The sequence below is a fragment of the Myotis yumanensis genome, unplaced genomic scaffold (assembly GCF_028538775.1).
Source record: "Myotis yumanensis isolate MYYU_CA2020_CCGP unplaced genomic scaffold, mMyoYum1.0.hap1 SCAF_16, whole genome shotgun sequence".
Classification (NCBI taxonomy): Eukaryota; Metazoa; Chordata; class Mammalia; order Chiroptera; family Vespertilionidae; genus Myotis; species Myotis yumanensis.
This window is the reverse complement of record NW_027223767.1, coordinates 22188868-22205014: the sequence shown is the minus strand read 5'-3', so window position 1 is coordinate 22205014 and position 16147 is coordinate 22188868. Positions and strand designations below refer to the sequence as shown.

The 16147-nt window shown below is 42.7% G+C and overlaps 1 protein-coding gene across 1 annotated transcript in view; it reads right to left on the bottom strand.

Annotated features, from left to right (window-relative positions):
• The window catches only part of NF1 (neurofibromin 1), a 330198-nt gene that overhangs the window by 262880 nt on the left and 51171 nt on the right, over positions 1–16147 (bottom strand). The window contains exon 3 of the mRNA XM_070395208.1: positions 1354–1483. Within this exon, the coding sequence (XP_070251309.1) occupies positions 1354–1356 (3 nt within the window). The 5' untranslated portion in view covers positions 1357–1483. The remainder of the gene's footprint in view (positions 1–1353; positions 1484–16147) is intronic.

The following is a 16147-nucleotide window of genomic DNA, read 5'->3' as shown; positions in this document are numbered from 1 at the left end:
CAACACCTTTAATTTAATCACATCTTCAAAATCCTTTTTGCCCTATAAAGTAACAATCACAGGTTCTGGGTATTAGGATATAGACCAGGGGTGGGCAAACTTTTTGACTCGAGGGCCACAATGGGTTCTTAAACTGGACCGGAGGGCCGAAACAAAAGCATAGATGGAGTGTTTGTGTGAACTAATATAAATTCAAAGTAAACATCATTACATAAAAGGGTACGGTCTTTTTTTTTTTAGTTTTATTCATTTCAAACGGGCCGGATCCGGCCCGCGGGCCGTAGTTTGCCCACAGCTGATATAGACACATAGGAGGGAGGGCTTATTCAGTCTACCACGGATAGCAAGAAACAGAGTTCTCGTCAGGTTTACTCAGTCAGTGGGGCTTGCTGTATGGTTACAAGGAGAAGTAAGTGAGAAAATAGGTAATCAAGAAAACCAGCTGGCATTTGAGATACAACACAGGTACCTGCTTATCTAAACGAATAGGCAGAACTAGTAAGTGCTTAAGTTACTTGTTTTCTGTCTTCCTCAGTTGTCAGCTTATCTTGCTGGCCTCTCCACAGCGGGTACCTTTTGCTTGAGACTCTAGACTCCAACCTGCATCAAGACTGTCTCTACTGCCTCTTTTTTCTGACGGTTTGCCTCAATATCTCCAGCAGTCCAACTGAGTCAGCCAGACACCAACCTGCAGAAGGTGTTCCTTTTCTGACAAACTTGTATCAGGACATCTCATGGGCTGCTGTCTGGCCTACAGAGGATAGCTTTTGAATCAGGTGTCAATCCTTGGTCCAAACAGCTTTGGTTGAAACATGGGCCCAGATACACAGGAACCACAGACATTTTTCTCTGAAAGGGGATGAGAGGTGGCAGGAGATTTCAGAAATTGTTAGACTTCTCTCCAAAAACAATGTCAGTGACCTCAGGGTTTGGGCAATCATTGTTTGCTTCCTGATTTTAAAAACTGGTATGTTTAGCCCGGCCGGTGTGGCTCAGCAGTTGAGCACCAATCCATGAACCAAGAGGTCAAGGCACATGTGCAGTTGCAGGCTCGATCCCCAGGAAGAAGCATGCAGGAGGCAGCCAATCAATGATGTTTCTCTCTCATTGATGTTTGTTTCTGTCCCTCTCTCTTCCTATATCTCTAAAAATCAATAAAAACATTTTTTTTAAAAAAAAACAAAACTGGTATGATTATGGGTGCTTGTTCAAATGGGCTTTAGTTACCATTTACAAAGTGTTCTTAAGATGTCCTAAGAAGATAAGGAACATGCAGGAGATGACCCAGCTAGCAAGTGGCAGCCAAGATTTGAACTCAAGCCTGTCCTACTGCAAGCCTGTACTCTCACTTACCATGTGCAGCGTATTTCAGACTGAAGTCATCTAGGTATCCCGACAACACTTGGAAATGGACTTGGGACTGTGCATTCCAAACATGTACAGTCAATGCTTGGTTGCAAGCAGCAGGAAACAACTCTGGTTACTGTAAACAGAAAGGAGATTATAAAGCTACCAAGAATTTGGAGAACCAAACAAAATTAAGATAGGGGCCTAAGGAGAACACAAGATAATCATCTTTTAGCAAAAACAATCCAATGTGGGTTCCTCAGTCAGATCCTTCTAATATACAGGGATCCTAACTTTTCTTTTTCTTTTTTTTAAAATATATTTTTATTGATTTCAGAGAGGAAGGGAGAGGGAGAGATAGAAACATCAATGATGAGAGAGAATCATTGATTGGCTGCCTCCTGCACGTCCCCTACTGGGGATCGAGCTTGCAACCCAGGCATGTGCCCTTGATAGGAATCGAACCTGGGACCCTTCAGTTGGCAGTCCAACGCTCTATCCACTGAGCCAAACCTGCTGGGACCAGGGATCCTAACTTTTCATTCACTTTTGCCTCATTTACTCACAATTTAAAGTCCCACGCAAGAGCATCTGATTGGCCAGCCTGAGTCATTTGCCTTTGTCCTAATTAAGGACATTTGCCCTTATCCTAAGAGGTTAGTCTCTAGATCCTCCTACTTTACTTCCCTAGTGGAAGGTGAGGCTTGCTTTGATTCACACAGTGGGAAGTTCCCCCCAATAAAGGGAAGGCTTAGAAGCTAAGCAGTCGCAAACTTGACAAACGTCCTCTACCATGGGTGAATTAATTCAGGCCTACTATAATGATTGAATCACAATTTATGTTATATGTTAGTCCCTTGCTGATATTAGAAAAACTCCAGAAATACATTTACAAGTCACCACAGTTTATACATATGATTTCATTTTATTTTGGTTTTTAGACGGTGATATTTTCTTTCATTTTTTTATGTAATTTATTGTGGTGACATTGGTTAATAAAATTATATAGGTTTCAGGTATGCAATTCTATAAAACATCATCTAGAACAGTGGTTCTCGACCTTCCTAATGCCGTGACCCTTTAATACAGTTCCTCATGTTGTGGTGACCCCCAACCATAAAATTATTTTCGTTGCTACTTCGTAACTGTAATTTTGCTACTGTTATGAATCGTAATGTAAATATCTGATATACTATATGTGTTTTCCGATGGTCTTATGCGACCCCAGTGAAAGGGTCATTCGATCCCCAGAGGGGTCATGACCCACAGGTTGAGAACTGCTGATCTAGAAGGTGACATTTTCTAACTGATCTGGGATCCTCTCTAATCGAGAGCCTACAGCCTCCTGTACTTGATTAAAAGAGCCCATTTATAAAACTGTCCAGGCTCCAAGCTGGAGAGAACCATCCCCACCTGAATGGGGACGTCCAAAACCAGTGGTAAAGAGTTGCCTTTTGATTGTTGTTAGGTAAACTGTCATTATAACATAGCACAGCATGGGCTCTTCCTGCCTCTTGGGATTTCAGTGCACCTGGTCTTCCTGCTACTCACCTGCAAGATCTGTGTTTACCTTCCGCCTAAATCGGGTGAAGGCCAAAAGGGGTGATGAGAATGCAGCTGGGCCAGCTGTGTCTGGGGACAATGGTAGTTCCATGTTTTGTGTCCCAGTGGAGGATGTAGTGGCTTGAGAGGTGGGGAGAGACAGGGGATTCATTGGTACTGCAGGCTTCCCCATGTGAACCTAGAAGTAGAGGTAGGGGCTGACTAGCAGCCCATTTGATGAAAAAGGACACGGACCCATTCCCAAAGCCTGTTCCCAATATCCTCATTGGACTCTCTGTGTTTCTTTTCTTTCTTTCTTTTCTTTCTTTTAAATAAAATGTTTTGAGGTCTCAGCAAAACTTGAAAATGGCTCTAATAAGACACCTACATTACAGCTATCCCAGCTCTCTATGACACATATGACCAAGCTTAAAAAGACACTCAAGGCCAGAAGATACCAGATTTGGCAACACCCACCAACTTGGCTTAACCTGCCCTCAGTGGCTCCTCAGTGACAGGGGCACTTTTCTGTAATCCTTGCCTGCAGTTTCTGAACACACTGTCATGGAACCTCTTTCTCAGAATCATGCATATCTTAAAAATCATGTCTAAAAACAGCCTCTCCACCTGAGAGAGAGCCCTGAAATTTGAGTGAGGACCCCAGTTCTAGAAAAATCTGTGAAAAAAAGTAGAAAGACACCATCAAATAAATGCCGTCAGGTGCTTTATGAACTATCCAAGGTGTTCCCTGCCTTCTTCTGAGGGCTGACATTAAGACAGAAACATATGGGCTGTGGCACCAGAGAGTTTTCATGAGAATCATGACTGCTTATTACACACTAGAGGCCTAGTGCACGAATTCGTGCATGGATGGGATCTGGCCTGGCCCAGCCCCATCAGGGCCTACTGGGCAGGGCCAGCTGGGGGGTGGGGCCCCAGGTGATTGGCCGGCCGGCCCAGCCCCTGATTGGGGTGGGAGGGGCTTACCAGGGTCAGGCCGGCCAGGGGGAGGGGCCGCAGGTGGTTAGTTGGCCAGCCCCACTCCCTGGTCGAACTCCCAGTTGAGGGGACAATTTGCATATTAGCCTTTTATTATATAGGATAGAACTTCAGGTAAATTACTGCACATTTCTAAACCCCAGTTTCCTCATCAGCAAAGTGAAAGGTCATAATAATGCCTGACTCATAAAGGTATGAGCATTGGAGAAATCACAGTTTCCTGGCACATTGTAGGTAGTCACTCTGGATATGCCCAGTTCCTTGGGCTGCTCATTGCTACTGGAATTACTTCTACCAGGAAATCAAGGTGGCATGGCTATCAAACTGATTTGTTTGTCAGGTTATATCTGGTGCCCAAGCATAGGAAACTGGTCCACCATGTGTAGAACAGCAGTTTGGAGACCTGGGACCACTTGCACCCTGTGTTCTTGAATGTTTGTGTGGCCAACACCTCAGAAGGGAACTGTGCAAATCCATGTCACATCCTGCTGAGCCTACCACAGCTCTGTCAGAAGGAAGAATTGGGTCTCTACAGTAAGTACAAAGCCCCAGGAACTGTCCCAGGATACCAGCAGCCAGTTCCATAAGCAATCCCAGGAGGTGCAAAGGACCTGCCCATCTTCATAGAGTTCCTTTGCCCCTAATATAGCTGCATTGCAGAGCCAGTTCCCAAAATACAGGTTGTTTTCCCATATTTCTGTAAGGGAGGCTTCTTCTGCCTGGATATCCTTCCTGTGCATAATGCATCATTAAGGGCAGGACATCACTGGAGTTGTGTAGTGTACAACATGCACAAACACACACAGCAGCCGTGGGTAAAAGAATGAACTCTGGAGTGTGAAAAATCTGAGTCTAAATCTCACTTCTGCCATTTATTCCCAGTCAAACCGTGAGCAAACTGACCTTTCTAAATCTCACTTTTCTCATTTGTGAGGTTGGAATAACTACAGCAGCTCTCTCTTAGTGGTGTTGTGAAGAGTCAAATAAAATAATATGCAAAGATTTTAACGGTACCTGGCACATAGAAGATGCTTAATGAAAACTCTAACAATATTTAATAACCATTAATAATAATTATCATTGTTCATAGTTAACTTTTACTCTACTTTTAAGATCAGCCAATATGCTTCCTCTCCTAGAAAACTTTTCTAATTCCCCCTCAGGCTGGGTCAAATGCCTCTTCCATGTGCTCCCATCTACCCTTGTGCTGCCTCGAATATTGCTGAGCTTCCTCCCGGACTGTGACCTCTGGATGTCAGTGTGGGACTGTGTCTTTCACTTTAGGATCACCAGAACCTAGAACAATGCCTGGCACATACTAGGTACCAAATGAATGAATGAATGAACAAATGCTGCTTTTACTGGAACCAAAGGAGAAGCTTGCTCTTCTTATTTTCTGTGAGAAGCCAGTGATAGAGGAAAGAGGCAGAGAGATGGCAAAGGAAAGCATGAACTGGACATTTGCCAAAGGCAGGTCAGCCCCTTCCTGTGGTCATTTTTTTTGGGTAGAAGGAAAACTAAGTGAAACCTTGTACCAAGCTGGGCCTACGAAGATAAACAAGCCAAGTGTTCCACCTAGACAATGGCCCGATTCTCCCTGACCGAGGAAGGTGGGAGCTGTGGGGAACCAGACAAACATCCCCTTCCAATTTCCTTCCGTCTGTGCTCGGCTCCTGCAGAGCATCACGGCCCACACCCCCCTCGTGGCCTTTCCTTCATAAAAGGCGTCTTCAAATCCGAGACAGCCTCTTAGATCTGTGAAGGCTGGTTGGAGCTGCAGTGAGTCTGAATCACTCCTCACCACAATGGTCTCAGAATGACAGAGGGTTTCTGTGTCCAGGGTGTGTTCTAAAGTGCTTTTTTGTGTGTGTGGCACAGTTTGCTTCCACATAGCCCCGGCCAACCAGGAACTGAGATTAGCAGTTTGTGTAGATCAAATTATTGAACTTCAAAACACCCATGAAAATTTTCGAAAGCAAAACAACAGCAGAAGCACAAAGCTGAAGGAGATGTGGTTTAACAGGAGCACGTGTGACAAATGACTTAGCTGTCCAGACGCCTTGTAGGCCCAGCGTGAGTCAGCCAAAGGATGTGGGTGCCAAAAAACCCTCAGGCAGGCTGGACCCAGTGGAGCTTCCAGAAAAAGAAAGGTGATGGCTGACTCTGATCTACACCAGGCAGACCACCCTGGAAGAGGTTTGGCTCTGTCTGCACACCCCATCGTGTGAGAGGGAAGGGTGTGTCCTGAGTGGAGTTACCAAGATTAGGGGTGGAGTGGGGGGGCAGGAGAAGGACTCAAAACTGTGTCAACTTGGAGGAGGAAGAAGATGAGCGACCTGGAGAATGAAGGGCATAGGTGGAGGGGTTCCGGGGCCTGCTGCCTGTGACTTCTGCTTGGAAGGCCTTCCCCTTCTGTCTGTCTAGTGAACTCCTATTCATTCCTTAGGCCTCAGTTCCTGCCACCTCTTCCAAGAAGCCTTCCTTCACCTCTCAAAGTAGAGCCAGCCATGCCTCCATTGGGACCTCCTCCTCTTGAACCTGGGAGTCACGTCCCTTTATTTCAGCACTGCTCACCTGGAGTGGCATTGGCCGGAGTCTATCCTACTGTCCAACCCTGGTGCCTGCACAGTGACTGTTCCTCTGCTAATGTCTGATTAAATACTTGCCATGAAAAATGTTGCCAACCATCTTGACCACGAGAAAGAGAGATGATATTTTTTTCTATGTGGCTCGAAAAGACGGAACTGGAACAGGGAGTGGAAATTATGAGAGGTGGATTTCAGCTCAAAATTAGGAAGTGCTTTATAATAATAATGATGATGGTTTTGTACAGCGTTTTGGTCATTTGTTGCTGCATAACAAGTTACTCAGCCTAAAACAACAAACATGCGTTCTCTCGCATAGTTCACGTGGGTCAGGAATTCGGGAGCTGCTTAGAAGAGTGATCCTGGCTTGGGCTCTCTCAGGAGGTTGTAGTCAAGATGCCACCTGACGCTGCCATCATCTGAAGGGAGTCGTTGGGTCTAGAGCAGTGGTTCTCAATCTTCTGGCCCTTTAAATACAGCTCCCCATGTTGTGACCCAACCATAACATTATTTTCGTTGCTACTTCATTACTGTAATGTTGCTACTGTTATGAATCGTAATGTAAATATCTGATATGCAGATGGTCTTAGGCGACCCCTGTGAAAGGGTCGTTCGACCGCCAAAGGGGGCGCAACCCACAGGTTGAGAACCGCTGGTCTAGAGGATCACTTCAGGATGGCTCATTCACATGGCTCAGGGCAGGAGGCCTCTCCATAGCGTATTTAAGTAACCACACAATGTGGTAGCTGGCTTCCACCAGACCAGGTGACCTAAGAAAGAGAACAAGGAGGAGGCGCCGTGTCTTCTATGACCTAGCCTCAGAAGTCACAGCCTGTTACTTCCATAATTCTCAGTGTGGGAAGAGACTACATATAGGCATGAATACTAGGCGGTGAGAATCACTGTGGTCACCTGGGAAGTTGGCTACTAAACTGTGGACCAGGAATTGTGAGAAGTGTTTAACACCAGGTCTCTCCCAACCACCTTAAGAGGATGGTGTTTTTTATTGCCTCCATTTTATTTTATTTACTTATTACAAAAAGTTTTTTGGCTTTCAAATTATTTTAATCTTTATCACAGAAACAATATATGCATTACTGTCCAGGTTGCCTATTGTATCTTAAAGTTTATTTAATGGACATCTGGGTGTCCATGTAAATGCTACAGTTACAGCTGATAGTGTATTTTCAAATTTCCATTTTATGGATAAGGACACTGAAGCACAGAGACGTCAATTAGCTTGTCCATGGTCACATACCTGGAAATCTCTCAGCTTTGGTTTGAACCTAAAAATCCAAAGTCATTACACTTCGTGCTATATTACTAAGCTGCCTCTTGGATACCCACTAGGCAGGGATACTGGAGGAGTGGTACTCAATCCTGGCTGCACAATCAACATCAGCTGGGCAGCTTTTGCAAATTCTTGATGCCTGAGCACGACCCCCAGGGATTCTGATCTAATTGTCCAGAGTTTGATTCTATTATGTAGAACCATAGAGAAAGAGCCAGAACTGGTTTGGGGTCAGATCGTGCCTTCCTTGAGGTTCTCTGCAAATATTACATGTTATCACCTGGGTGAAATGAAACATATTTTATTACTAAGTATCTACTGACTCAAAAATAACATGCCGATGAATTCCTAATTGTTATCTTTGGCCCCTTGGAGATAATGTCGACTTGAAAGGCAAGTAGATGTTGAAGAGGCTGAGAAGGAGGTGTATTACAGCTAGAAGGAAATCCTCAGGAGACACCTAATGCCAGGGTAAAATTTCAGGAATAGAAATGATTAACGAGAGGGTTTTTACAGAAGTCCTATCTAACTCACAGGATTTGAGGAGGAAAATCAAAATAGGGTAAGGTATGTGAAAACAACTTGCAAAGTAGTATTAAAAGACATCATAATTATTATTTTAAAGGGAAATTTTCCAAGTGATTCCAGCACAGAATTTTTTAAAAAAATCTTTAAATTATTTTATTATTTTTACTGTGAAATATTTAATAAGCTATAAGAAGCGTTTTGATTCGTAGGAAAAGATGAGCCCCCAAATTGTACTCTTAAGTGCCATGGTTCGTGTCTATTATTTATTTATTTATATGTTAAACTTCAGAGTATGTGTAATAAACTGTCTGTGGTGCAATGCTATCGATTTCCCTGCATTAGAAGCTGAATTAAATGTGCATTACTCTGGGGTTGGTCACCACGAGGGAAGCTTAAAAAGTTTTGAGGGAAAATAAGTGAAGACCATTATGGCGCTTTAGGCCTCATCTCCCGTCGATCCCTATCACCCTGGGGAAGTACTGCAATTCAGTCGCGTGTATATCCTTGTCTAATGCTTCCTCTAATGGTAGCTAATGGCAACTTGGCTACAGCCCTTGCTTTATAAAGAAACAGCTGCTTTCTCCAACCACGTCTCAGACATATCCTAGAAAAGGGTGGTGTTTCTGAGTATATTCTGTATAAAATACAAAAATTCCTTGGTGAGCCTTTTTTGTTTCATGTTTTCACTAGTTTATTCATTCATTCAACTAATATTTATTGACTACTTACACTGTTCTCAGCATTTTGCCAAGTTGTAATTTTTATCATCAAATTACAGTACTTGGAAGAGAATCACTATTCCCTTGTTGTCCTTGGAGAATCTTGAGATACTGGGAGAGTAAAGAAGGGAATCTGGATTGAATTCCCACCTCCATGGCCTTGCAGCTGGTCAGCCTTGATCAAGTTATTTTTCGGAAATATTTGGGCTTTTCTTTGTGGCCTAATATATGATCAATATTATAAATGTAATACATATGTCTGAAGAAAATGACACTGTGTGTAGGGTAAATATGTGGTACAGAGACATTAAATCTCTGTAATAAATTATTTATTATAATTTTCTATATTCTTATATATTTTTCCTTTATTTTTCAAATAAAACATGTGACCAGACTGCATTTAATCTTGTTTAAATTGATTTTACCTGATACTCTGTTTTACTACTATCTTCAGCTCTTGAATGTTTTCCTTCCTTGGTCCTCTGAGTACTACTCCTATTTCATTGGTTCTGTGCCTTCCATCTGGGATTCCTATTAGAGGTCCCTTTTGTCACAATTCCAAAATTCTAACATCTCTGAAAACCAAAAATCTTCTTATAAGCTGACAACACTTATTTGGCACGACATGATGTGCGTCTATTTATCATCATTCTTTCTTTCAGTGTTTTACTGCAGAAATTAATTTTTTTTATTACAGAGTGCTGCCCTCAGCCTTGCTGGGGGGTGTATATAATATCAGTGTATGCATCACATCTTCTCTCTAAAATCCCACAAATGTTGCCCTGGCTAGATAGCACAATTGCCACAGCGGTTCTCAACCTGTGGGTCGCGACCCCTTCGGCGGTCAAACGACCCTTTCACAGGGGTCGTCTAAGACCATTCTGCATATCAGATATTTACATTACGATTCATAACAGTAGCAAAATTACAGTTATGAAGTAGCAATGAAAAAAATTTTACGGTTGGGGTCACAACATGAGGAACTGTATTTAAAGGGCCAGAAGGTTGAGAACCACTGGGTTAAAGCATTGTCTCAATAAGCAAAAGTTGCGGGTTTGATCCCTGAGTCAGGGCACATACAAGAACCAACCAATGAATGCATAAATAAGTGGAACAACAAGTCTCTCTCTCTCTCCTTCCCTCTCTTTCTCAAATCAATAAATTAAAACATTTAAAATAAAATAAAAATCCCCCAAATGCTGAACCCTGAAGCACATCTGACTCTAAGCGTTTTGTAGAAAGGATGGTTGGCCTGCATGGCTATCCTGGACCTCCCGAGCGGGTCCTCCACATCACTCCTGGTTTTGTTGTTTTCATATTTATCCTCTGAGTTCTAGGCGAATTTCTTAAGTTCGTCTTCTTCACTAAATTAATTTCTGGCAGCTCTGCCCCCATTGTGGTTTTGCTTTTGGCATTTGCAGTTTCCTTCTCCATGAACATATTTCCTGATCTTGGAGGATCCCTTCTTATGACTTCGTGCTCTGTCCTGGCCAGCTTCGACGGGAAGCTCTGTTTGCCAGATCCCTCTCACATGCTAGAGACAGAAACCCAGCTGGAAGTGGCTTGAGGGGAGAAAGGACTTTATTGGAAAGACACTGACAGACTTAAGGGAGAGACTTAGGAGCTAGGACATCTCCAGGGACCTCAGAGAGAGAGGAACCAGAAACTTCATGCTGCCAGGTCATATTCTCCCTCCCTCTCCTCTTCCCAACCCCCCGACCCTTAGCCTCACTGGCTTCATCTTCTCTATTGCAGTTAAATTTTAGCCTCCTGGTTAGAAACATGAACACCAGTCACACCAAATTCACACCCTTTCAGCTCTGTAACCCAAGAGGTGACAGAATTTCTCTCTCTGGCTTCAGGGAAACATTTCAAGGATAAATCTATTGGTCTAGCCTGGGTCTCATTCATAGACCTGTGTCCATAGGATGAGGTCAATTATCAAAAGCGGTGAGGGCGGGATCAATGATTCTCTCTCATCCTTGATATTTCTATCTCTCTCTTCCTCTCCCTTCCTCTCTGAAATCAATAAAAATATTTAAAAAGAAGAGGTGAGGGTGGGATGCTGAGCAGAGTAAACAATACCATCCACTTCATACATTTTCTAAAATGTTCAAATTTACTTCAAATTGGAGAAATTCTCTTGATTCTCTAGGGAGGTTCTCTTCTTTTGGCTTGCAGTGTCTTCTCATAGATACAGTGATGTCTGTCTGCTCATTTTTTTAAATATATATTTTATTGATTTCAGAGAGGAAGGGGGAGAGAGAGAGAGAGAGAGAGAGAGAGAGAGAATGATGTTTCCTGCGCGTCCCCTACTGGGGATCGAGCCCGCAAGCCGGGCATATGTTCTTGACTAAAATCGAACTCGGGACACTTCATTTCGCAGGCCTACACTCTATCCACTGAGCCAAACCAGCTAGGGCTCCATTGCTTTTTAGAGAGAGTAGAAATGAGAGAGAGAGAGAGAGATATCAATTGACTGCCTCCTGCATGTGCCCTGACCGGGGTCAAGGATCAAACATGCAGCCCAGATACATGCCCTTGACTGGGAATCAAACCCAAGACCCATACTCTACTGAGCCACACAGGCCAGGGCCTGTTTGCTCATTTGGGAGAAGGCCCCACCGGGTGGATGTCCAGGTGTATGCCTGGAGCAACCGTCTGCTCGGAGAGAAAGCCCTGCGGTAGTGGCATCCTGCCTGTGTCTGCCCTCCCTCATCCTCCACAATAGGAAAGAAAAGAATGCTGCCAGAATGTGCCTCCCACCATCTCAAAAGCATTTCAATGGTACCCTTTTACTGAGTGTCTGTTAGGTTTCTCTTTGCTACAAGTAACCAAAATCTCACTCAAACTGGTTTTAAGAGGACTTTTTATTGTGAAGAAGGTCAACAAAATCACATAACAAACAAAAAAATATTGGAGTGGGGAATTTTTTGCCACTTTCTTTAAAGGATTTCTGAATATATGTCTTGTTCATTTGGGGTTATTTTATTTGGTATTTAAGGGATAAAATTGAGACTCCCTTCATGATAAATACATAAATTAGTATTTTTTTACGGATAAAAGAAACTAGTGTAACTTCCACCATTAAGATCTGGTATATTTAGCCCTGACCAGTTTGGCCCAGTGGATAGAGCATCGGCCTGCGGATTGAAGGGTCCCAGGTTTGATTCCAGTCAAGGGCATGTATCTTGGTTGCGGGCACATCCCCAGTAGGGGGTGTGCAGGAGGCAGCTGATCGATGTTTCTAATTCTCTATCCCCCTCCCTTCCTCTCTGTAAAAAATCAATAAAATATATTTATTAAAATAAAATACTGTTAGTGTTAAACATTTTTTAAAAAAAGATCTGGTATATTTAATATCATGTGAGAAACTAAACACCATCCCTCCTCTTGGCCTGTTGTACCAGGTACTGTGCTAAGGATTTGTATACACAGCCTCATTAATTCTCAAACAACTCTCTGGGAAGGTATCAGTTATGATTCCTGTTTTATAGCTGAGAACACTGAGGCACAGAGATGGTAAGTAACTTACCTAAGCTCACACAGCTAGTAAGTAGCCACTAATTATATAGCTCCAAAGCTTATGTTCTTTCATGCATGATACTCTACCCATCTAGAAAATGCTATGCATTTGGGCCTTTTAAAATGTGGAAGAAATTTACTAGATATTTCAGTGGTCATTGAGCTTTCTGATCTAGATACGCCTCAAAGGGGAGACCTGGAACTCCTAGCTGGAGAAGCACCAGAGACCTCTGGATATCTGTCTTGGGTCCCTAGTCCTTTGCAGGAATACTAGCGGAGTTAGTCCTTAAAAGGAGCAATCCTTTTAACCCGGGGCTGAAATAGTCAGCTGAAATTTCCTCTGGGATTGCAAACTAATTTTAACAAAACATAATCAGGAAGAGGAATCTGCAACTAAAAGAAAGAGCTTTGGTGAAAATTAATTCTTTTCTTTGTTACTTTACATATATCATCAAACAGTGACTGAAACCCGGCTGGTGTGGTTCAGTGGTTGAGCATTGACCTATGAACTGGGAGGTCATGGTTTGATTCCCAGTCCAGGCACATGCCCAGGTTGTAGGCTCAGTCCCCATTGTGGGGTGTACAAGGAGCAACCGATCAATGATTCTCTCATATGATTGATGTTTCTGTCTCTCCCTCCCCCTTCCTCTCTGAAACCAATTTAAAAAATATAGATATATACAAACAGTGACTGAAGATAATTATGGAATTATGGGATATGGGAGATGAAGATAATTATGACCTTGCTCAAATAATCCTAATTTTTCTTCTTGGTTATCAACCACTCTGTTTATCCGTTTCCTTTTTTTTTTTTAAGAAGACACATTATCTCATTTTTCTTTCTTTTTATTTTCTTTTTTATTGATTTCAGAGACGAAGGGAGAGGGAGAGATAAATAGAAACATCAATGATGATGAGAGAGAACCATTGATCAGCTGCCTCCTGCACACCCCGTACTGGGGATCTAGCCCGCAACCTGGTCATATGCCCTTGACTGGAATTGAACCCAGGACCCTTCAGTCCACAGGCTGGCACTCTATCCACTGAGCCAAACCCGCTAGGGCTCTGTTTCTATTTTTAATAACGATGGTTCTTTATAGATAACCCAAAGATTATCCATCCAATGGACTTCATCATCGTTTGCAAATCTGTGTTTTATTGGGAGAGAATACATTTCTAGGTGCTGGTCCTAAATATGCCACTATGTAACTGAGTGACCTTGGATGAATCACATAAACCCATTGGGCCTTACTTTCATCATCTCTAAAATGAGGGATTTAGATGACACACTTTGTGAACTTCAACTCTAAAATTCTAATTTTGCTGATTGCTTTGAAGGACCTCAGAGCCATGCAATCTCAAGTGTCCCCAGCAGAGGTCAGAAGAAGTCACTAAAAACAGAGGTTCACATTAATCGCAGTTACCCGAGAACTGATAAATACCAGTTTTATGGCACTCCCTATCCTCCATGTTATTAGCTGATTGTTAACATTGGCCCAGGCATAAAGGCAGGTATTGTTCTTGAAAATTTAAAGCATAGGTGCATTGCCTGCTTTGGGCCTCTTTGCCAAGTGTAAATCATTTCCCATTGGTTAATGCCTGATGAACAGAGGTAAATTACTTGACAGTATGTGATCAAAGGGTTAGGGAAGGATTTATACTTAGAGTCCATGTAAATGATAAACTTGATACAGAAAGTTTCATTTCATCAAAACTCTTTATAACAAATGAAACCTTACCTAATAACCTATTTATTTTGAAATATATTTACCTCAGCAAAATTTTTTCTTTTTCTTTTTCTCTCCCCAGCTTTATTGAGACATAATTGGCATATAACCTTGTGTAATTTTAGGAGATACACCTTAATAATATACATACGCATTGCGATTGATTATCACAATGAGGATAATGAATATATCCATCACCTCACATAGCTAAAATTTGAAAAATTCTTGTCACAATGGGGTTTAAGAAATCTTTTTCTTTCGCTTCTGGATTTATCAGAAAAAAAGCATTTGGGAAAGACACCATTACAGAGATAGAAACTTCCAATAAAAATTTAAATGCCCAGTCATGTCAGAGGAATGGCAGCAGAAGGGCGTATCTTTTCCTCTCCCCCTGACATTTCAACAAGTTAACCAAACCTCACCTGCAGAGCCAAAGCTTGTGCTGGGTCTTCAGCACCCTGCTTAGCAGTAATCCATTCCTCCCAGTGCTCTACCTATGGCCTATGGACCTTTATTTTTTAATCTAATACAGCACTTAACTTTTCTTTAATTCAGCATTTAGTTCACTGATTGTCGTTGCCGTTTTCCTCTGCTATGACAAGCTCCTCCAGGACAACGTCTGTGCCCATCGCTCCCACCATCATAGACTCACGACCCCGCAGGGAGGATAGACTGGGCTACGAGGAGAGGAGAGAGCAGGGGGGCAAGCAGGGGGGCAAGAAGAGCTGGGAGACTGACTCATGTTAACTGAGGGGGAGAGAAGCTAGGTCATGCAGCGCTTCTATATAAGCTATATAGAGGGTGTCCTCCCAAAAATGTAGACACACTTTAACAGCTGGTAGCTCAGTTTTGAAACGAAGTGTACTTTAATAAACACTGCCTTTGTAATTATTCAGAGTGTGTGTACACTTTTTTGGCGACACCCTATATATAAGCAGTGAGGCAATTAAAGGCAGGCTGGGGGGCGGGGGAGGGGTGGACTCCAGGAAAGGTCAGAGGGGGGCTAGCAGAGGGGATGACTGAACAGAACACTCCAGATCAGACAAAGCATGCATGGCCTGCTGGGAATGAGAATCAAGTAGGGACCAGGCAGGACAGGCAGAAGCAGGATCTGCTACAATCCGCCCACATTCCAGAGACCATTGCAAGGACCGGAGCCAGTCCCTGTGGGACCTCCCAGTGACACATGTTGAAAACCAAAGATTAAAAGCGAGACAGCTGCTTCCTTATGCTGACCATAGCTCAGAACTCCCTAGAAAGTATTTAAACTCTTAGGCTTTCTGTTTGCTCACATGAAAAGAAAGTGGAAGGAAGTGTTGATTCAAAGAGAAACTTTCTGCTTCTGTCTGAAGATGACTGGGTCCTGATTCTGATTCTAATTTTGACTCTGGCAACTGTCTTGCCTAGGCCCAGCCAAGCTCTTTGCTCCTCTGGCCTTGCTTTTGGTACCTGTATCGAAGCTCTGGAGTAATGGTGGCGAGCCACTACCTTCAGGAATGGGGAAGAAGCGACTGTAATTTTGGATTGCTGGAATATACCCAAAGACAGCACAAAGAACATATGGTTGTCATGTAATTTAAGATGTTTTTTTATGAAACCAGGAAAAGACCCCTCACACCTCATAGGATGGCTACTATTAAAAATAAATAAATAAATAAATAAATAAATAAATGTTGGTGAGGATGTGGAGAAAATGGAACCCTTTTGCACTGTTGGTGGGAATATAAAATAGTACAGCCATTGTGGAAAACAGTTAACAAAAAAATTAAAAACAGGATTACCATGTAATCCAGCAATTTCACTTGTGGGTACTTACCTAGAAGAATTGAAAGCAAAGTCTTGAAGAGATATTTTCATACCCATGTTGATAATAGCATTATCACA